General features: G+C 39.0%; 3 protein-coding genes across 5 annotated transcripts; 1 reads left to right on the forward strand and 2 right to left on the reverse strand.

Moving 5' to 3' along the window:
- The first annotated feature begins 46 nt into the window (after window positions 1–46).
- On the forward strand, window positions 47–5057 carry slim (scruin like at the midline). Its single transcript, XM_076409228.1, has 4 exons — window positions 47–695; window positions 957–1168; window positions 2952–3178; window positions 4435–5057. The coding sequence occupies exons 1-4, from the start codon at window positions 273–275 to the stop codon at window positions 4869–4871; spliced, it is 1299 nt and encodes a 432-aa protein (XP_076265343.1). The 5' UTR covers window positions 47–272; the 3' UTR covers window positions 4872–5057.
- A 141-nt stretch (window positions 5058–5198) lies between these two features.
- LOC143199868 (uncharacterized) lies at window positions 5199–9669 on the reverse strand. Of its 2 annotated transcripts, none has more exons than XM_076409987.1 (9): window positions 9157–9669; window positions 8844–9110; window positions 8562–8782; window positions 8319–8504; window positions 7990–8262; window positions 7684–7937; window positions 7469–7622; window positions 7088–7408; window positions 5199–5441 (listed from the first exon to the last, which is right to left on the reverse strand). In XM_076409987.1, the coding sequence occupies exons 1-9, from the start codon at window positions 9573–9575 to the stop codon at window positions 5305–5307; spliced, it is 2232 nt and encodes a 743-aa protein (XP_076266102.1). In that variant the 5' UTR covers window positions 9576–9669; the 3' UTR covers window positions 5199–5304. The 2 variants fall into 2 exon arrangements, with proteins under 2 accessions (XP_076266102.1, XP_076266101.1); XM_076409986.1 differs by having other exon boundaries at window positions 8559–8782.
- A 170-nt stretch (window positions 9670–9839) lies between these two features.
- LOC143199867 (uncharacterized) lies at window positions 9840–21299 on the reverse strand. Of its 2 annotated transcripts, none has more exons than XM_076409985.1 (17): window positions 20310–21299; window positions 19854–20120; window positions 19564–19800; window positions 19400–19506; window positions 19096–19345; window positions 18757–19042; window positions 18514–18703; window positions 17424–17682; window positions 16360–16563; window positions 15897–16301; window positions 14923–15846; window positions 14436–14866; window positions 14158–14374; window positions 13478–14098; window positions 12690–13423; window positions 12140–12631; window positions 9840–11254 (listed from the first exon to the last, which is right to left on the reverse strand). In XM_076409985.1, the coding sequence occupies exons 1-17, from the start codon at window positions 20794–20796 to the stop codon at window positions 10700–10702; spliced, it is 6666 nt and encodes a 2221-aa protein (XP_076266100.1). In that variant the 5' UTR covers window positions 20797–21299; the 3' UTR covers window positions 9840–10699. The 2 variants fall into 2 exon arrangements, with proteins under 2 accessions (XP_076266100.1, XP_076266099.1); XM_076409984.1 differs by having other exon boundaries at window positions 19854–20129; window positions 20310–21176.
- Between the last annotated feature and the right edge of the window lie 105 nt (window positions 21300–21404).

Here is a 21404-nt window from a genome sequence, read left to right on the forward strand (position 1 = left end):
TATATGTACAGTTTCTCATTTTATGAATTTATTATCGTCAATTAACAGTCATTGTCAAATTTCTGTCATTTTTTCTCTTTCACTTTAAAGAAGTCCGATTTTTGTTGAAGGCAAGCGGGTCCCGCAAAATGTTCATTATTACATCACTATAGACGTTCTGAATTGGTATTTGCGAGTAACCTTCATTATATTAATTCATTGTGAAACCGGGCGCCCAAAACCTTCAAAATGTTATTAGTTCGCTCGCGCTGCTTGTGTGCACACTATCATGAATGTTTTCCAAATGTTTTCCCAGTTTCCTGAAAAAAGTTTTCAGTGTTTTCTGTACTTATATTTTAAAGATGTGCAATAGTGATAACAGGACCGATGGCAGCTTGGGTATATACAGTTTTAAGCCCTTCAAATACGAAAAGGTGGTATTCTCACCGTCAAATAGTAAAATTCCGCCCCCCAGAAGTGGTCACCGCATCGCAGCCGATTCGGCAAACTTCTACTCGTTTGGCGGATACAATCCTTTGATACGATTTGAGGAATACCATTATGAGGATGATTCCTACATAGATTCATACCCACTGTTTCAAGAGCTTTGGAAATTTAATTTTGCATCAAGACAATGGGTTAAGTTTAGAAATAGCCCTACACTGCCTAAAGAATTAGTGTCAAATGCTGTGATACTGCATCAAAATATATTAATGGTATGTTTAGTAGTTTTGTTTTAAAAATAAATGTTTTTATGTAATGTGTCAAGGTTAGTTTAATGAAATTATGAAATATACGTCCTTTTGAGGATGGTTTCTGTCAATGCCGTTAATTTACACAATATTAATTGGAAATTCATTGAAGTACCTACTATTATTTTGTCAAGGGCAACTTTTTGTTATTTTTGAGAAGCATGTTGTCATTATTAGGCGAATGTGATTAAAACAAAATAGATGAACAGAAAATTTGTTCTTCAGATCTATGGCGGGACAGGGTCCCCTTTTGGTACTCGCTGTAGCAACCAATTATACATTTGTAACATAAGTGATGATGCGAATGGAATGATGGAGGTCAAGACCACTGGTCAGTTACCATTACCACAATATGGACAGGCCATAGTATACCATAACGATCATTTGTATGCCATAGGAGGGACCACAGGATTTGATTATACATGTGATATTCATAGGTCAGTATCAGCGTTAAAACATTTTTTTCACGAATTTTATTTAAATATTTTTTCTCCTCAGCGACGTGATTACACAAACCGTCCTCGTTTCATCACTGAATGTTTTGTGTCCCAAATAGACAGATATTTTTTTCATATTCAATAAAATATGAGTTGCCCAACAGCTAATTTAAATCATGTTGAGTTCGCCTTATGTAATTTCATCATAAATTAAAGATATGATTGGTTTACCTGCTGACTACCGGTGTGAAAGTCAGTTTTAATTGCAGAAACTAGTAATACTTGCACTTTTTTTCAAATAAATATTCTTTTTGTATTTTCGTTCCCAACGACCACATGTCCGGTCATTGTTTCAGTTCTTATACGGAAATGTCGCCGTTTAAAATTTTTAAAATTAAAACAGACTAGTTTTTTTAGCTTTGTGATAAGGGTATTTATCAAATTAATCTTGATTAACCTCATAAATTTTGATTGGTATTAAGATCGTCGTAGTAATTACGAAATATTTAACTGTGTTTTATTTCTCAATGAATATCGCTTCAAGTGGTTTCATTGAAGCTTCCAAAAGCAATTTATTTCACATGTGTAACACACATTCATTTGTGGCGGTCACGTTTTGACTGCGTTCGTTTAACCTGTTGTTTATTATTCGGTCATACAGGTGCCAAATCATCATGGCAAGTTGCAGGATTGATTATCACGTCTAAATTCATTTGTTATGGCACTAGTTTTAACCAAAAAATAAATCTTTGGTGACAAGGCGTCTTTTTTGTTGAATGGCTTTGTTAACTAGTATAATTAGGGTACATAGAACGATGTCAACCCTCCTGAGGTTCATCAGGTGCCCAAAATGTTACGATTTGGTGCGGAACGTCAAGATCATATGATTTAACCCAGCCAGACATCTTACATTAGATATGATTACTACAATCTTAATTTACAGATTATTTTATAACTACTGTTCTGTTGTACTTGCATTAATACACAAGCAAGGCGAATACGGGATTAATACATCAGAATGTATTTCCCAAATTAAACTAAACTACTTAAGCTAAAGTTAAGAATACACTTGTACACTAAACAAGTTCGTGTGGTTTGGTTCGCTTCAATCTTCTGATTTCCCGCGTGTTATCCAGTAGCTGTATTGCTTCCATGTTGCTCTAGTCCATTTGTAGATCTTGTTAACCGCTACTTATTCTTTTTCTACACCCTTAGACACAGACAGATACATCTTTTGTCTTAATAACTGTGTTGTCGGCAAATGTTCCAAGTACTGTTTATTTGGTTATTGGTATATCAGCAATTATATTTCGGGTTTGCTGCTCAAGATCGTCAATACTTTTGAGTCTTACGTTTAAACTGATTTGTACATGCATTATAATTCTAAACGTGTCACAGTTAGTAAGAATAGGCCTCTTTGTTTTTTTTTTCAGAATGGTCGCGCCTAGTGTTAACAATACTGGAATGTGATCAGATGATAGTTCGCACAAGCTCTCGATTTGTATTTGATTTAATTAGATGCTTTTCGAAATGTAAAAGTGTGGTAGGTCTGGCACTTTATTACTGTCGGTGAGCCAGTAAGTGGGTTATCGCACTGATTTAATTAAAATTAGCTCAAATTCATCCTCAGGACAGACATTCGAACGATACCTAGGACGCAATTAAGGTCTTTCCACTTCAACATCATTGAGATTGAAAAAAAACTAGAAAGATCTCATTTAATGGCTTTATTTAAGACTTCACGGATGTTTATATGCCCGGGGATAATTCAGTCTTGTTCCAGGTTAAATTTGAAGACGTTAACGTGGGAGGTTATCTATTTATGTAACGGGACGGGAGAATACGAGCCGCCAGGGCGTTATCGTCACGAGGTCGGATTCGACGGCAAGAAGATTTTCGTCCTGGCAGGAGGAACAGCCGAGGACGTTTATGATTTCGATAACATACCCACCTTCGATATCGAGAAGCGGCAATGGACTAGTCAGAAAACTATACCGGCAGGCATCCACGGTAAGTAGTCGTTTCGACATGCGCCTGTTATGTGTTGAAACTAGTTAATTGTTCAATGAAGAACTTTGCTGTATTTGTGTACCGCCGATGAATATCAAGTATAATAAAGGCGTTTTGAAATTGTCGCTCGCGGATACAATTTTAAATTACCATTATTTCGACAGTGTCAGGCACAGATTTACTGAGTTTACAAATCACGACGTTACTGGGTAGTTAAAGAATGTTCAAACACTGGTGAAGAAATATAAGACCATCAGTTTTTTTTGCATGTTTTTATGCACAATTTTTATAAGGGGGGTGGGTACTTTTTCTCGTGAGAGATAAACAAATTTATTATTGCTAGTGAGCTCCCTGTGGTCGAAATTCGACCACAATGTATTCAATCATGTTTCTCTCATTCTAGAGTAATAAAAATAAATCTTTATTTTATAAACGCACATTTAACTGTTTGTTGCAGTACATTGGGATGCACTAATAGTCTTTACTTCACACTAACACTTCGAATCACACCCGTTATGGGTTCTAACGGAATATCGCGCTGAATCAGTTTGTTGGAGACGTAATATGGGACATCGACGATGACTCGCAACACTTTATTCTGGAACCTCTGGGGGATGGCTATGTTAGATTAGCTAGTTGTACCCCACAGTTCAATACTATAGGTCCAAATGAGCCTAAGTATTGACTTATACAGCAAAACCTTGTTGTCTAACGATAATTTAGATTTACGCCCTATCGGCCAATACATTTGGTTTAGTTTAAGTCCAAGCTGTCATGTCAATCATCAATCAAAATGCATTCCCAGATATTTAACGTTGTCTGCTTGCGGAAGTTCATGATTATTCAATTTTACTGAGGGATAAGATCTTCTACAAAGGGCGAATGTCACATGGGTAGATTTTGTCTCATTTGCTTTGATACGCGATGTTTTCAACCACAATTCGACTTTGTTAAGATGAAGCTGGAGGTTTCTTGTGGCTGATATTGGATCCTCGTGTGATAATAAAACCGTACTTTTTAGTGAGTTCTTTATTTATTTATTTTCTTTATATTTTTTCTATTTTCGTAGAAGTGTATTTGCTTGCAATATTACTGACACCTATATATAGTATTTTTGAGTAACCGTCAGATTTTTTTAGTTTGATTGAAAGGAATGACGTTTAATATCGCTGAGATTTTGAATGAATTAGATGTAAAAAATTATTTAATTAATATGTATTGTTGAAATTTACAAAACACATTTACTGGTGTTTTAGGTATCCCAATGGGACGAAGATGCCACGGCGCAGCTCAAATCGACAACGGAAGCGGGGTCGAAGTGTTCATAACCGGCGGTCAGGACGGCGAGAGCATATTCAACGACCTGTGGCGCTTGAACCTGAAGACTCTCCGGTGGACGTGTTTCGAGACGTGCCTCCTGCCGCGTCCGATGTATTTCCACGCGGTCTCCATGACACCCCAGGGTCGTTTATACGTCTTTGGCGGTATCTACAACACGAACGATCAAGTGAAGAGGAGCAACAAAGTGTACTCGACCTGGGTCTGCATACCGAAGCTGAGCGAGCTCTGTTGGGAGGCTGTGTTGCAATATAGCCCACGCATATTCCGATATTCCAACGACGACTTGATCAACATGGGGCTCCCGCGTCATTTCGTACAACGATTGGGCGAGAAGAGACCTTGCATGTCGTGATCGTTTCGACGTACCCAGCCGCCAGTGACTATGTTGCAACACACTTTCCAGTTTTGTGACTTATTTTTTGACCATTGATATTATTCAGTTCTTTTTTTATTATTATTTTTTTATTTAAGCAAGACCGGACGTATTGTACATAACTATCAATATGGATACTGAAATATATAAAGGTTTATATAAAAATAATTTTGTTTCTATTAGCCAAAATCCACTGAATAGCGAATAAACATCAGACTTTATGGTGTCGTTTTAACTTTAACTTAACAACAATAATAATGAATATTCAAGTAATGAATGGCGAGGATGTTAAATGAAAGTGGTTGCTTAGATTTCAGGACAAAAAATGTATATTCAGATTAAAAATTTATTATGTAACATTTATATATAAATAATTTAAATTGTTACTTTTTGTTGATTAAAAATGTAAATATTAGCAACAAAATGGTTTAAATACTTTCTGGCTCTTCATGGCTCGCAGTTCCAACCATTGTTCCTGATTAGGGACATACATTTCGGCGGGCATCTGTTGATGTTTGGCATCTTCTTCTTCATCGTTGTTTTCACTTGCTAAAAAAAAATTTTGTAATTAAGGGAGTATATGGATTCAAGTCTAGTAGCTTTTATCAGACCAACCAGATAAAAAAACAAAATAGCTTTCTTTCTAAAAACACTTTTTGAAAGTATAAAAAGTGTTAACGCCTAATGACTGGCTGGTCAGTTCTGTTAGATCCTTGAAGAAATTTGATGTATGCAGCATGGAGCTCCATGATTTACTAATGAGTAGACTAAACATTTGAAACCATTTCTTAACAATAGGCAGAAACAACATTCTTATAAAATTTTAAAAAGTATTAAACAATTTTTTTGCATCATTTCATCACTGTAGATGTGACTTTGGTTTACCACCACGACCCTAAATCAAAAAGTGATAGGAACCCAGACAAGGAAATGTCAATGTCAGTTTTTTAGGGTCTTTCTGGAAATCAGTATACTGTGATGTTCATAAATTGGAGGATCATTGTAAATGTATAGAAAGTAGTTGAGCAAAATTGTATTGAAAAGTAGTAGTTTTTTTTTATTTCTGTTTAACTTTTGCGAAATTCTTGAACTATCCAGTAAATTATTCTATGTTTTGGATAAAATAATGTTGATTATCAGGGCAATTTTCAGATATCTGGCCTAAAATGACAATTTGATTTAATCATTTTATATTATTAAAAACTCTAATTCTAGTACACAGTTATCATTAATTTTAAAAAAGGCCTTACGAATTATCTCGTAGTTAGCTTCTGTAACAGAAATCTATTCGCGAAGCCATCAGAAATTGTCGAGTGCATCACATTTACGTCTTTCTTGAGTTTTTATAATTATTGTTATAATTAAATTATCAAGAATCCAATATGGATAAGAAAAGATCACTGACACAAAATGAAATTGAGTACTACTCAAATCCAAGTGATTCAGAATTTGACGGGATTTTTGGTTAGGATGGTAACGACAATAGCGATTATGGACCTTCTGAGAATTCAAGTGATAGTGAAGATGAAGCCGTCTCTCAACCTGAAGTTGATCTTGAATCTAAAGATAATGACGATAATATTTGTATTGACGAATCCATGATGATATATATGGGAGACTACTTTTCCGCCAATACATAAAAAACACAAATATGGTATCGAACTATATGAACTGTGCGAGTCCAACGGTCTTGCAATGAAAATAAAGATTTACAGTGGTAAATCTGAGAAAACTAATGACGTAAGGACTATCTCGATAAAGGGTATACGGTTTACATGGTTCATTTTTATAATTCTGTTATTATTACAAAAATGTTAAATACACGAAAAACTTGTATACCCTAGGAAATAACAGCAAAGGGCTCCAGAGATGTGGTAAATCGTAAACTGAAAAAAGGAGTATATTTGGCAGCAAAATGGTAGAGGTGACCAATCACAATGGAAAAAATTCTATAATAACCGAATATAATTCAAAATTACAATAATGGAATGTCTGGCATTGACCGATCAGATCAAATGCTTACGTACTACAGCTCTAAGACGTAAAAAAGTAAGTAAGACGAAAAAGTAACTTGTAAAATAAAACATAAAATTCGGAGAAGAATGACAACTAAACACAGGACGAGGTATCTCGTAGTTGGCACTCAGCGTGATGATCATTTACAGGATAGAAACGATTGAAAATAAAATTGGTACCTGCATTATTTTTACTTTTCTTGTCAGTCATCTTCAACTTTTCACCAGGACACCGGAGCAACAGACGTCCGACGCCTTCACACCTTCTCAGCACCTCGTTCCTTAACAGTCTCTTACGCATTTGGTCATTGATGTACGGACACTGTTGGATCCACAACGTGACATAGGCGAAATCGCACAACAACTGACACGCGCCCCATTGCGAGAATTTTATCTTGTTGTTGTAGATGTGATCCAGCCAAGATTCGCATATTAGAGTCAAGATCATGTTGCAGATGATGTCATTATCGATGGCTTTCAGAACAGGCGTTAATGTTTTTTCTATAACGATAGGAAATATGTATCAGCCTTGAGCTTTTAGTATGAATCAATATTTTTTACCTAAATATTTAGCCACATAGGAACTAGCCATTGTAGGTACATCCACCCCGTTCCTCTTCCAGAACGGCTTGTCGGGGTAGATCATTTTTAGATTCGCCAAATTCGTTATTTTACAGATTGACGCTAAACAACTCAAACATTCGGATGGAGACTCCTAACGAACCAAACCAGTGAGACCAAAATAACGTAGGACGGCACCATTACTTTATACATACTTTCAGTTTGTGTATGTTCTCATTAACTTCAGATACCAACTTTGCTCTCATCAAGGTACAAACTTCCACGTGCACTGCCAAGCCTCCTTTCTCGATCTCAACGGTATGATCCGTCAACCTCAAATTGCTCAGCTGAGCTAAACAGTTGACCACATCAGTGTGTGATATAGCGAAGAACGCTTCGACGTTCCAATTATTGGCAATTTTGCGACATTCGTTGATGGTCCACAATCTCGTAGTGTGTATACTATGATCTATAGCCAGAGATAAGTATAAAAATATACGGAACCTTATTGAAAACAGTACCGAGTCTATGTAGAACCGGAATTTGTTCGACAAGTGGTAATTCGTCCAACGGAGCTCCTAAAGTCCAGTTGGGAGTGACCTCGCACAAATTGCATAGCGATACAAGTTCTTGGAGGACATTACAGAAAAGCTGACCTGTTTCGGGATGACCGGTAATTTTTGACGCAACCAAAGCTTTCCTGAAACAATAGTCCCACAGAGTGGACGTTACATGTACACCAAGGGCATCAGCAAGACTCGTCAAAGCAGACAGTATTACCGAAGGTATATCAGCTGAAAAATATTAAGGGAATAAAGCTGTGATGTTAAAAACCGTGCGATTAAAAGACCTGTAGGTACAAAGTGATTAATCCACTCTCTCAGGTGCTGACTGGATCTCGGAGACCTAGCAGACAAGGGGCTGCAAGCCCACCACAGAATAACGTGCTCCAAATAATTACCAACTTCGGCCCACAGTATGTGTTCGTAATATTCCAAGACTTTCTCGATTATTTTACCACTGAGCTTATATTCCCCTAGAATAGTATAAGAAACAATAAGCACCAAGAACAGTACCGAACAAACATTACCACCGTTTTTGTTTTTCCTCACTCCCTCCTTCCCCAGCATCGCAGGCGCCACCTGTTGTGTTAGATTTAAGATATTCAGAACGTTGGCCTGTTCTGACGATATCAATCCCTCCAGATTCACAAAACTGCCAATGCTGTCGTCTAGGTTAACGGAATTTTGTTCCAGATCTGGTTTACTAATACCACTATCGACCAAAGGTGGTGACAAGTGTTTAGTTAAGGCTCTGAAACTCAAAGAAATGTTATCGAATGCCTGTTATTGCTTTATAATACAAAAACATCTACATGTAAATTTCAAAACTGGAATTATCGGAACTATTTTCTTCTTCGGAATTGTCGTGCATCTTGTACGTGTCCAGTAAACAGTCGATGAGCTTATGACAACAGTACTCCGCCCTGTTTGCTGCCAGAATCTGAAGCAAACGAGTTACCGAGAATTTCCTCAAAGGGAACAGCAGATGAGGGCAGGTGTTATTGCAAACACTGTTGATGTTCTTTGATAAATGATATTTAGATGTCATTGAAAGCAAACTGTTATAGGATACGGATAATCTACAAAAATTGTGATAATTACAGAAAAAAAATCATGTTATTATACCTTAGAGTAATCCTCATCAAATAATCACCATAGAAGATGAATAGACATGCAATATCGTTGATGAATTCTTGTAATATATAACACAGTTGGAGTTTGGTTTTCCACAGAGTCCTCTTGAACATCTTCACCATTTTGTACATGCACGATGAGGCCGTGTTGGACGACTTCAAGCTCTCGAAACAGTTGTCGAACTTGTCGACGATATCCTCCATCGACGAGCAGATCGAACCCATGTCCTCAACTGGCAGATCAGTGTCGTTATTGCGTTCTGTGTGAGATACCGTTACGGATATCTTGCCGATATGCTTGATGAGTACCAGACATTCCTTTTTCAACATCCTGCACGAAAGGAAAACATCTTCGTGATCGGAAAGGGTCGTCGGTAACCATTTCGCTAAACTGTGTAGATTGCTAGACATAAAGCACTAATTTCCTCGAAGTATGGATATAACCGCTCACTATTGGCGTCACTCGAAGGCATAATTTTAGGGGAGGTCTCGACACAAAGCCAAATTAAGACGGACAAAAAGAAATTTGTCCTTGCCCGCTAGACCGTTACCATAGAAAGTTGAATCGATAATCAATACGGCGGTAGAAAAAGGGAAATACGGTTATTTTGGTGTTTTTTTTTGTGAATAAGGATTCAAACAGGAGGTTGATGGGATGAAATAAAAAAAGACATCGCCGTAGCTTAAATATTTATTATTTAAAATGATCTAACTTAATATTAAAATCAATTATTTTACACTTACTCTGTATAAATGCTTTTTAGTGTAAAAACGATAGTAATTCATCAATTCATAATTCATTCATAGTAACTACACTAACATCTCAGTTCAACTTAAAAGTAACCGACCGCTATCCATTAACCGGACAATCATCAGTATATATTAAATTCCTTAAAATAACAATTTAACATAATTATAAATCACAATAGTCAATCGGACAATTTACAGATAATGAGTCGAATGAAGCTGACCATACACGTTTGCCATACGGAAAATGTTACAGTTTTGGGGCTCTATGTCTAAAGATTGTTTCGTACAACACGAAAAACAACGCGTATCTCCCTAAAAAACATTGCACGGTTTATTTGAAGATGATTACATCACTAGGGGGAGGGTGGGGTTGTTCCGCATCATCCTGAAACCCGACGAGTTCTCTGTCTTTTTGAACTCGGCGAACGATGGCACGACACATCCATTATATGTTCGGTGTCGAGTGCCTCTGGTCTGTCTTGATAAAACTCGTTAACAGATAACTTAACAGTACAAAAATATAGTATTCGTCTAATGCAAAGAAATAAAAAATAAATAGATGAAGTGATGGAGGTGGGGGAGAGGGCTTTTCGTTTACGTCCACTGCGTGTTCCGCGAGGCTGAAGGGTTATAAAAGTACCAAGCGTTCCGTTAAAAAACAAATTGTGGATTCGTTAGTTAAACAAGACTTGATGAAGCTGACAACACAAATCAGTTGATATGTAACCGACAAATCGACTTTAAACGATCTACTTGCACTGTTTCATCAGTTACCACGAATGTCTTTAAGTGTTGGGGTAATAATTCGATGCGGGGGCGTTCTGGGAATGGTACTGGGCGTAATCGGGATAGGAAGTGGCGGGAGCTCCGGGAGCCGGCGGTGGAGGGTACATGCCTTGCGGGGGATGATGGGGATACTGCTGGGGATACGGATTATATCCGGGATACATTGGCTGATGGGGAGCCGGATTGTTATAGTCATAGTTGGGTTGAGGTGGCGGAGGCGCGTAATGAGGTTGGGGCGGGGGATATCCCTGATAACCGTAGTTGTAGTGCGGCTGATTGGGCTGCGGAGGATACCCGCTGTACCCGTCATAGTGGGGCGGGGGTTGCGGGGGATAGCCGTAACCTTGGGGCGGTGGCGGCGCCTGATATGGGGGGACGTTGTAGTTGTAGTAATTGTTGTATCCGCTGGTGCTATTGTAGTCGGTATTGCCGTCACCTTTGCCTGGCTGGGACGGGTTTTGGTGATGATACTGCTGAGATTCATTCGCCTGGTCTGAAACGTAAGTCACCTCGTCGCTCTGATCGCTGGTCTCGTGTTGTTCCGGCAAGTCCATCTATACAAAAAAAAAAACAATGTTACATGAATCCACGCAGTATATCAAATCTATTAACGTTATGAGATGTATTTGTTACCACAGAAAGAAGTCACAGACTGATCAGAGAAATTTGGAAACCCAAATGATAAAATATTATTATAATTAAACCACATTACAATCACCAACATGATAGTCCATCCTAAATAACATTACCTAGCAGTTTGGAAATTCGCTTTGAAATCACACCGTATTTTTTCTTCTCATTTTATTTTAATGGATTTGGGAATCCCCACTCGACAATCGACCAAGTGCACAGAGTAAAAGCGGTTGTTGAAAAGGCATCCGAAGAAAAGAAATAATGACTTGTAATATTCCTGGACGTCTTACAAGCTTTTGAGCGGATATAGAATTCGAGATTAATCTACAAAATCAGCAAATTTTTACGGCGGAATTACTGTCGACTGCTGGAATCACATATTATTTCGAAAGAAAATTTAGTCTCGCATGCATTCGCAACACTTAAACCAATTTCGGCTGGAGTTTCACAGTGTCTTGGGACCACTCCTGTATACTAATATAGCAATAAAGGAAAGAACTACACATAAAAAAGGTAAATATACTCCAGAAGATACCACTACATAAAGGCGCCTAGAACTCTACTATGTAGGTGGTGTGGAAGAGTTCAACATGAGTATAATAAAATGATGTTAATTTACAAACTACTATGGCTGTATAATTAACTATATATTCCTTATAGATAAACCATAATGTTTAAATAAATCAAATTTGATAACTTTTTTTAAAATTATTTTATTTATATTAGAGTTTTGTTGTGCGGCAACATTGCGACGTTCACTGTTATATTAGAAGGACTATAATTTCGATGAGAATCCGCCTACTTACCATATCTTTATTTTGATTATGTGCATCCTCCGCTTCTTCCTCATCCTCGTAGGGCGAGGTGGGTAAATCGGGCATATCGTCGTCGTCTTCGTCCACTTCCTCTTCGGGCTCTCTTTCCTCCTCCTCTTCCTCGTCTTCGTCCGAGTCCATGTTATCCAAATTATCGGGATTCTTGAAGCCGGCCGTAATACTGTCTAGTGTTTCCTGGAATGGCGTCGGGCTAGTTTGTTCCAGCCTATCCAAAGCAGATTTATCGACTGGTTTCTGTTTGGATTTGTCCGGTGGCAGTTGAGGAGGCTTGGTTTGAGGAATATCCTTCTGGATCGGAGCTTTTAACGGTAATACTATGGGAGGTTGTGGCGGGAGAGTATCCTGTTTCTGACTGATAGGTTGTTGGGGACTATATGGCTGCTGTGATGGCTGAAGTGGCGAGTTGGATTGTTGAGATAGTAACGGTGGCTGTAATGGTTGTTTGACTCCATGACTATTCACCTGCAATAGCACAGAAACAGAATTAGATAATTTCACCGTCCTGGCGGTAGATTCTTACCCTCTGAATCGATATGTTTTTATTCAACTGAGAAATACGCTTCTGAATATCATCCGCTGATTCCTCTGGAGGTTTATCCAATGAAGGATGTTCGTCTTCACTGCTACTGCTACCGGGTAAGTTCTTATTGTCTCTCACAAATTTGGATACGTCTGTACCAACGGGGTATGGTTTGGGTTTCGGACTCGGCACATTTTGGACTTTCTTGCTGACGCTCTGAATCTTCGATATTAAATTCGGTGCGTTACGCTGAACACTCTTCATGTTGAACTTGGTCATTCCGAAATTGTACGGTGGTTGTGATGGTGGCGCCGGTTGAGCGGGATGCGAGGGTGACTTCATGGGGCGCTTCTGCGAAATGATCGAAAGCGGAGCGTTAGGTTTCATTTGCGGGGGCATTGGAGATTTTACGCCCATCTTCATTGGATCGTTGTTTTCCTCGGCCTTTCCCTTCACTTTTATAGCCGTTTTAATGGCCACGATTTTACCACTTTCCAACTGCATGTAAACACCTTTGGGGCTCTTTAAGACGAGCACCTTTTGACCGGCCTTCAAGACGATGTTTCCTTTCTCCGGCTGATTCGTTGGTATCACTACATCCAAGGGCAACGTCATTTCCTGGGCTGTCATTCCTTGGCGCTGCCAATGTTCCGCCGGTATCCATCTGGAAGGTCTCTCGCCCTGTTGGATAGGTCTTACTGAAGCTACTGGCCTATGACCGAGAGAATAAGGTGCTGAAATAAAAATAGATATGTATTTTTTGTTGAGTGAATTATTATGGATATTACCTCTTCCTGCTCCCATCATGTACGACGGTTGTCTCGCCGCGTTCTTCTCCCTTTCGTAACCCTTCTTCGCCAATCGCTTTTCCTGCTGGGACAGCTGTTTCTCCTTTCGATCCACCAACAAAGACTCATGCTGGAAGGGTTCTTTGTTCAGGGTCTTGCCGTGATCGTCCAGGACCTTCTGGAGGACGACGTCAATGTAATTGTCTTTGAATGAAGACCAGTCTTTTTCTTCTCCCTCGTCATATTTATCGTCGTAGCACAGCGTACTGACGTCCTTGATCGTCAAGTGCGCGTCAGGGTTACACTCGTCCACGACGCGGTCCGACATGCCTTGTTTGCTCACTTGTCTATCATAAATCTTCTTCTCCAAGCAATTGTCCACCACTAACCTATAAACGAAACATGGTTTTCTTTGTCCGTAACGGTAGACTCGACACACTGCCTGTGTGTCGTGGCAAGGGTTCCACGAAGCGTCCAAAACGACGACTCTGTTAGCACCGATCAGGTTGATTCCCAAGGATCCGGCTCTCGTCGATACCAAAAACAAATGGATCTTTGGATTGGAATTGAACTCGTTGATGAGCTTCTCTCTTTCTTGAGCTCCGGTCGAACCGTCGAGACCTAGAACGCAAACGGAAACCACTAGTGGAAAAGCATCACACGAAGATCAAGATACTTACGGTAATAACTAACGTTTTTAGCCCATTTGTAGGTCTCCCCAGGCACATCGCTGGCCTGCAGAAACTGCTCAATCAAATCTAAAGTTATCAGAGACTGGCTGAATACCAGAAGTCTATCTCCCAGCGCTATGCTTTCTTTTATAATGCAGAACAAGATCTTCATTTTAGCGGAATTCTCGATTTTTCCAGGAATATAGTCCTTCAATAATTCGATGGCCTAAAAATAACGACAACAAATTATGTTATAAGCTATATCCCAATCAGTTAAATTAACACACCCAATCATAAGGTATTCCTCCATCTTCTTTCGAATCCTTCAACGACAAGGAAGAAAGTTTTGATAACGGGGACTCCGTCGGTGGTACTTTGGCTTCTTCCTCCGGTTTAACCTCTGTTTTCACTTCATTCTTGACGTTCTCCGATTCCTTCTTGATGGTCGATTTATCATCCAGTTCTTCTTTCTTTGGCTCAATCTTAATATCACTGATAATGTTAATCTTCTTGTCGGCGCTATATACTGGCGGCAATTTAATATCACTAATTATGTTTATTTTAGGCTTAGTTTCGCTGTTTGAATCGCTCTTCTGCGGACTAACGTTACTATTTGGAGATGGTTTAGGATTGCTATCCTCTTTCTTCAACCAAGAAGGAATAGAGGGCAGAGCATTAGGCATGTTTTGATTGATTGGTTGATTATTGAAGTAATTATCTGGAAATAAAGGTTATTAAGATATTATATTCGTTATTATGATGTTATCAACATACTGGGTGGGTTGTAATTCGACTTTTTGTCGTCCCAAAAGTTCTGATCTGGAAATTCGTCCATGAAGTTGTTTTGGTCCATGTTGTTGAAATTGCTGGATGGGTACGAAGAATTGATTTGATTCTGGGGGGCCATATAGTTTGATTGATTCGTCTTATTAAGGGGTGAGTTTATATCCATGACGTTAGGCGACGGAGTCGGATTTGGAGTCAGAGCGGAGCTCGGTGCATTCATCTGAGTCTTGTTGAGCGGGGTCAACGAAATACCGGACGGTAGGTTCGGAAAATTACTAGTTTTAGTAGTCGTACTGCTGACCGTCACGGTACTTTGATTATCCAAGTTCAACAAACTGGTTTGGTTGGAGGAAGACTGATGGGAAAACATCGACGGCGGCGTTGGTGGAAAATTGACGTTGTTGAGGTTGGACTGTAACGGGTTTTGCGGGAACCCCTGGTTCTGCTGTTGTACCGGAAAACCGCTGTTTTGTTGATGGTTCTGCTCGTGGGAAAACTGATTATCGCTGTTTGAAAACGATTGATAATGGTTGTTTTGGTCGTAATGAGAATCGAAGTTCCTCTGCGAAGACATGTGATCGTCAAATAAGTGAGAGATTCCTTCAAAGCTAGTCCTAGGCTGATTAAATTGATCCATATACGGGCCATAGTTTGAATCCGTAGTTTTTTGTGGATTGGAAATGGAGGAAGATGTATTTCCGCTGGTGAGATGCGGTTGAGTGACCATCGAAGTCGTGCTTGGTAATACGGAGTTTGGAGCTGCTAGGGGAGGCTGCATGGAGTTGGACGTCTCGGCACAAGTGTTGTATGGCGTCACGGAAGCTGCCGGTTTCCCGTTGCGACCTTTGGCTGGGGTTTTTCTAGGTCTCGCTGGAGTTTTCTTCGCTTTCCCGTCGGCATTGGTCGACACTCCTAAAGAGAACCATCTAACACCCGAAAAACATATTGCTCCATATACTTACCGCTAACAGTACTGGCCACCTCCTCCAAATCTAAATCCACCGCGTCTCCTCTAGCCCGTTTCATCAGGAAATTATATAACACATCCGGATGGTTCCATATTTTGCAACATACAGCGAAGGCCTTGAGAGGATTGGGAACAGTTTGCGTTCTAACCACCTCGTTCATGAACGTGTCGTAAAGCTTCCTTTGGAATGGAGACATTCTGACTAGGAGGACATATTCCTCTTTTTGGGGCAGCACAGACTGCAGTACCGTGTGTGACCGACGCTGTACGAAACCAACCAGCAGCGAATGCAGAACGTGGGCTCTGTATCGCATCAGTTTGATGTCCGACTCGGTTGAATCGATACACTGACCGTTCATTATGGGACGCTCGAACATGTTTAGAAACTCAGTTTTGGTACCTGGTACAATTAATATTGATCAATAATGATTAAATTAGCGAACGGAGAAAAAAATTACCCAAATAATTTGGTCGGACAAAGTCAACCATACACCAATATTCCAAGAGATTGTTTTGTAGCGGGTATCCAGTAAGAACAACTCGTCTCTTGGTGCGCAACTGCTTCAGAGCGGTCGAAATTGAAGCGTGAGAATTTTTGATTCGGTGACCCTCGTCGCAGATCACCAAATCTGGTCCAGGGTTGACTAAGGCCGTGTATATTTCTAAGGAAAAATGTGTTTAGGCACAAAAATGCGCACATGTCTGAAAAACTGTAGTACTAGGAATGACCAGAATGAATGAATGAAGTATCATGACCAGTATTGTTATTGATATTTTTAATAAAAATTATGGATATATTGGTACAATCTCAAAGAAAATAAGATTTAGCTCAATCATCTCAATGTTACTAAATATAGTCTATCCTAAGAAGCAGTAAACTCACGCCATCGTCACCATAAGAAAACACAACAACAAATAAAACAAGAACTAATTATAAAAATATAAATATGTTCTATAATGAAAACAAAATACATTACTAATAATGTACAATTATTAATTAAGTAGATTAATCCTCCACGGGGACACCGTAGATGGTTTTGAAAAGATTTCAATATATTTACATAAAAATAACTATAACCTACAAACTATTGTAGCTGTTTAATTAACTGTGGTTCTTTGCTAATATGTGCATTCGATGTACTATGATGTTAAAATAAATTATATTTTTGCTTCATTATTTTATTCATATTAGAATTATTCATATATATTGAAGCTAAAATAAACTAAAATGGGTAAAATGTCAACGTTAAATGCGACAACATTGCACCGTTTTGATGTCACAAATTAAGATGGCACGACTTCACTGCTACTTCGGATAGACTATAAAACCAATTGACAAACATTCTGTCTAGAAAAAAATGTAACTGAAACCAAAAACAACAAAAAAAACAAACTCCGTTCGTTTAATTAATTCAACTAATTTTTAATTGACAAGAAAAACTAATTGTAAATCGCTGTATCAAAACCTTAAATATCGTCGATTACCTTTAGGCGTTAGGTTTTGGGAAAAGTATATACCCACCATCAAATATCGGTTTATTCTTATCATCTTCGGGTAATTCGGGTATGGGAACGGCTTTTCTCCTCGATTTTGGGTTCTTCTTCATGCTGAGCAAGCGGAACTGCTCGTATCCGATCAGCAACACGCCTCCCCTGCTCTTCCAAGCGTGTATCACTTTGTGCCTAGCCACCAAAGTCTTGTGATTATCGTTCAGCACGTGCAGGTTGAAGTTTCTCGGTCTGACCTCGCCGTGAGCGTTTAGAGCACTATTTGGTGCCGCCTGTTAAGAAATTAACGCTTTTTTGAGACCGAGGTCGTGAAATATTCAACACTCTCATCATCTCAAAGAAAACCCAACCACTTACACTTTAAAAGAAAATCGAGCACTAATGTCTTCATAATTTGGACGCCAGATGCGACAAAAAGTATCAGTATATTTTGTAGTTAGTATGTAGTAGTAGAATTTTGTAGTCAAATCATTTAACATTACTAAATAAATGTGAATCAATAGATATTATTTATAATGAATCAACAAATTATAAACGAACAAAATATTTTTTACTTATTAATCCAATCAACACTTATCTGACAGACACAGAAGTTAATTGATTATTGAACGACTTGAATGCAAAAAATACGAAAGTGTCAAGTTTGTTAATATATAGTCTTATTCAATAAAACAGCCAATGCACGTCATCAACACTGTCCAACGTATTGCCAAATTCAGTTTATAATAAATCAAAATCCCGTTTAAACTAGGAGCATTTTGCTTTCTCATTTTACTAATTAGCATTTTTCTAGTTAAAAAGAGAGAGAATGAAGTCTGATACGTCCGAACATGTAACCAAATCGGTATATAAAATTCGATTTGTGTTGGTACTGGTCGACACCGTTGTCACATGTCAATGTAAATATAGTAAAACAACTCTAACCTACAAGCTATTGTGACTGTTTAACTGTGGTTGAAGTCCTTCAATAAATATACATTGGATATTTTATAATGTTAAAAAATTATATTTTATAAGGTTATTTGTGTTTCATTATATTATTTACATTATTATTTTGTTGTCAGTCAAAATAAACGAAAAAAAAATAAGATCGGATCACTCACCTCTTCCGTCGGTGTCCACATGTTATATTCTGCCATCCAGTTTTGCAACGTATTAATCGGCATAATACACAATATTGATTTGGCCGGCGTATACCTCAGGAAGATGTCGGAGAACGTAACGATCTGCAAAGTTTTACCGAGACCCATCGAATGGGCCAGTATGCATCCAAACCCGGCGGAGCTGTCGAACCTAGAACGGACATCACAACACCAAGGGCTTGCTGGGAATGTAATAACTCATACCTATTGATGCTCTCCACGATGTTGTCGTACAAAAATCGGACGCCTCCAATTTGATGCGGTTTGATAATGCGAGATATCTGTGGCGCCACGAAAACATCTGGTTCGTCTTCAGAATGTCCCACGTTCACGAGAACCCGGCCCTGTTCGTCGGGCTGGTTGAATTCGTCGTTCGTGTGCATTCCGGAATTGCTCGGGTCGTCTTGCTCGTCATCGTCTTGATCTTCCGACTCGGACACGACTATACAATCGTCGTCCGATGAAACTTCTATCGTATCAGTTGATTTTCCTAATAACAACAATAGGGAGCGTCGGGGAGACTTATCTCTGTCTTGCACTCACCCTTCGTCGGTTTGCCCATAGGTACAATGGGTGGCTTGGGATCATCGCCGTCGCTATCGCTCTCGCTTTGCGGCTTCATTCCGGGAAGATGAGGACCTCGTTTCGATACGGGAGCGATACTCACAGACGGTGGCAACTGGACACCTTTCCTGGGCTGCATCATCCCCCTAGGAAAACCCCTAGGTGCCCCTAGGAGATTTAACGGGGTCGGTGGCACCGGTCGTCCAATCACTCCTTCAGGTTTTGGCACCTAAAGAAGGAAAACCGAAATCATTACGAAACCAGGCCATTATTGAAACTGTACCTTAACCAAATCGAAGGGCGGGCGAGGTACTTTGGTCATCGGCTTGGTCTGTCCGTTCGGTAATTTGACCAACACGGTGTTGCCTATTCTCGTCTGAGTTGATGGACCTTCAAAGATATAAGTAGAAAGATGTACGTACATATAGGGAAGACCATCATACTAACCAGGTTTGGAAAAATTGTTACCCTGTAACAAAGACATGACTCTTTGTTGCATTCGATCTTGTTGCGCTTGTCTCTGATATTCCCTCAAAATTCTTTGTTGCTCTTGTACCCTTCTGAGACGTTCCGCCTCCTGTCTTTGAGCTGCCAAGGTAGATTCATCCAGTTTGGTTTCGTCCATAACCTCCCGGATATTACGGCGCAGGTTACCCTTACTCATTACTGTTACTTCATCCTCCCCTAAAATATGTTAAATATAATAATATCAACTGAATACGTCATCAGAGCAGTACCGGTCTTTTTTGTTATCACAACCTCATTTTCAGGTGCTTCACTTTTCTTTGGCTTGTCACCCTTTTTGACTGACGCAAACGTTATTTCGCCCATTTCTTTCAGTTTTTCTTTAATATCCACTTCATAATCATCATCAGTGTTCTCAGTTTTGATGACAGGTGCTGGAGGTATGGGTGGAGGTGGTATTTCGGCATTTTCCACCAATTTTTCTAAGAACGTCGATTCTGTACTGGCTTCATCTTCTTTTTCTTGTAATACTGGCCCATCTGAGAAAACTTGAATTAACTTTTAACTAATACATTGCTTGAATTTAACAAAATAATTATAACACAACCTATACACAAACAAAATGTACCACAATATCTTTCTAATCAGAATAACCAGCTTTATTACGTTAAATTTTCTGTGTTTTTATTAAACATTTATGTAAAATTCATATAAAAGGTTCTGCTTACCTTCTGGCTTTTCTTCCTTAATTTCATGTTCATTTAAATTTAATGTTACATTGGGACCTAAACCTAATTCTACATCAGATTCCATTTCCGAATCAAAATCTGATATATCATTTTCACTGAAATTCGGTTCACTGAACTCATCATTTTTCTTTGTAGACTTATCCTCTGCATCCACTTTGAATCTCTTGAAAGATATTTCCGGGCCGAGATCTAAAGCTCCCTGTGGCAAGTTTCGTTTCAAGTCTGGAGGTGAAAGAATTTTTTCCTTTTGAGGTTGAGATTCCATCTCATCGTCCGTATGATCGTCAAATTCATCATAGCTTTCTTCTTCCGACGGACTGAAGGGTTCACCAGGAAAATGATGGCCTTCCTTAGCCTTGGGTTTCTCTTGAGAACCACTGGTGCTTGGAGTTTCCAACTTGGGTTCTTTAGGTTTCTCAAGTCTCTGGATAGTAACATCTCCTAACCTTTGAAGTACGGGTTCCATCACAATTTTCAATCTAGCCGGGATTATTCTTTCACCGTATCGACATTTTCCACAGTATTCATATCAATCCTTAGTCCACTTTCAATTGTTTATATACACTGTTAATGTTGGCCGCCATTAGCAATCTTTTATTGTACCGGGAATTGAATATCATCTATACTAAAGCTCTATAAGTTTAAAATTGAACATATTTTCAGAATAAATCACATTGCACACATATACAACTACACGGAGTTGAAATAAAAACACCATACAAAGAGCTTCTTTGCTGAGGCGAGAGCCGAGGCCACCGATGTTTCACTACGATTTACACAGTTAAAAATGACCGAAAAGCTCAGATTGATTCGACGACAAGAGTCTATAATAACCTGATTGTCAAATAACAGGTTGACAGTAACCTCAAGAATTCGGTTTTATCTAATATAATAAAACTACATGTAATTATTTCCTTCACAAAACGTTCCCGAATACCTCCGTCGCTTATTTATTTTGTAAATGTACCGGCAGAGGCGCTGTCAATTATCAGGAAACAATCGAAGCCAGTCAGGGTCGGCTCGAACAAAAGAAATTAGTGAGGAAATTAAAAATGTCTTTTAATCATTACCAAA

Source organism: Rhynchophorus ferrugineus, unplaced genomic scaffold, assembly GCF_030347505.1.
Source record: "Rhynchophorus ferrugineus isolate W39M unplaced genomic scaffold, kcgeb_rfMv2 rfM7, whole genome shotgun sequence".
Taxonomy (NCBI): Eukaryota; Metazoa; Arthropoda; class Insecta; order Coleoptera; family Curculionidae; genus Rhynchophorus; species Rhynchophorus ferrugineus.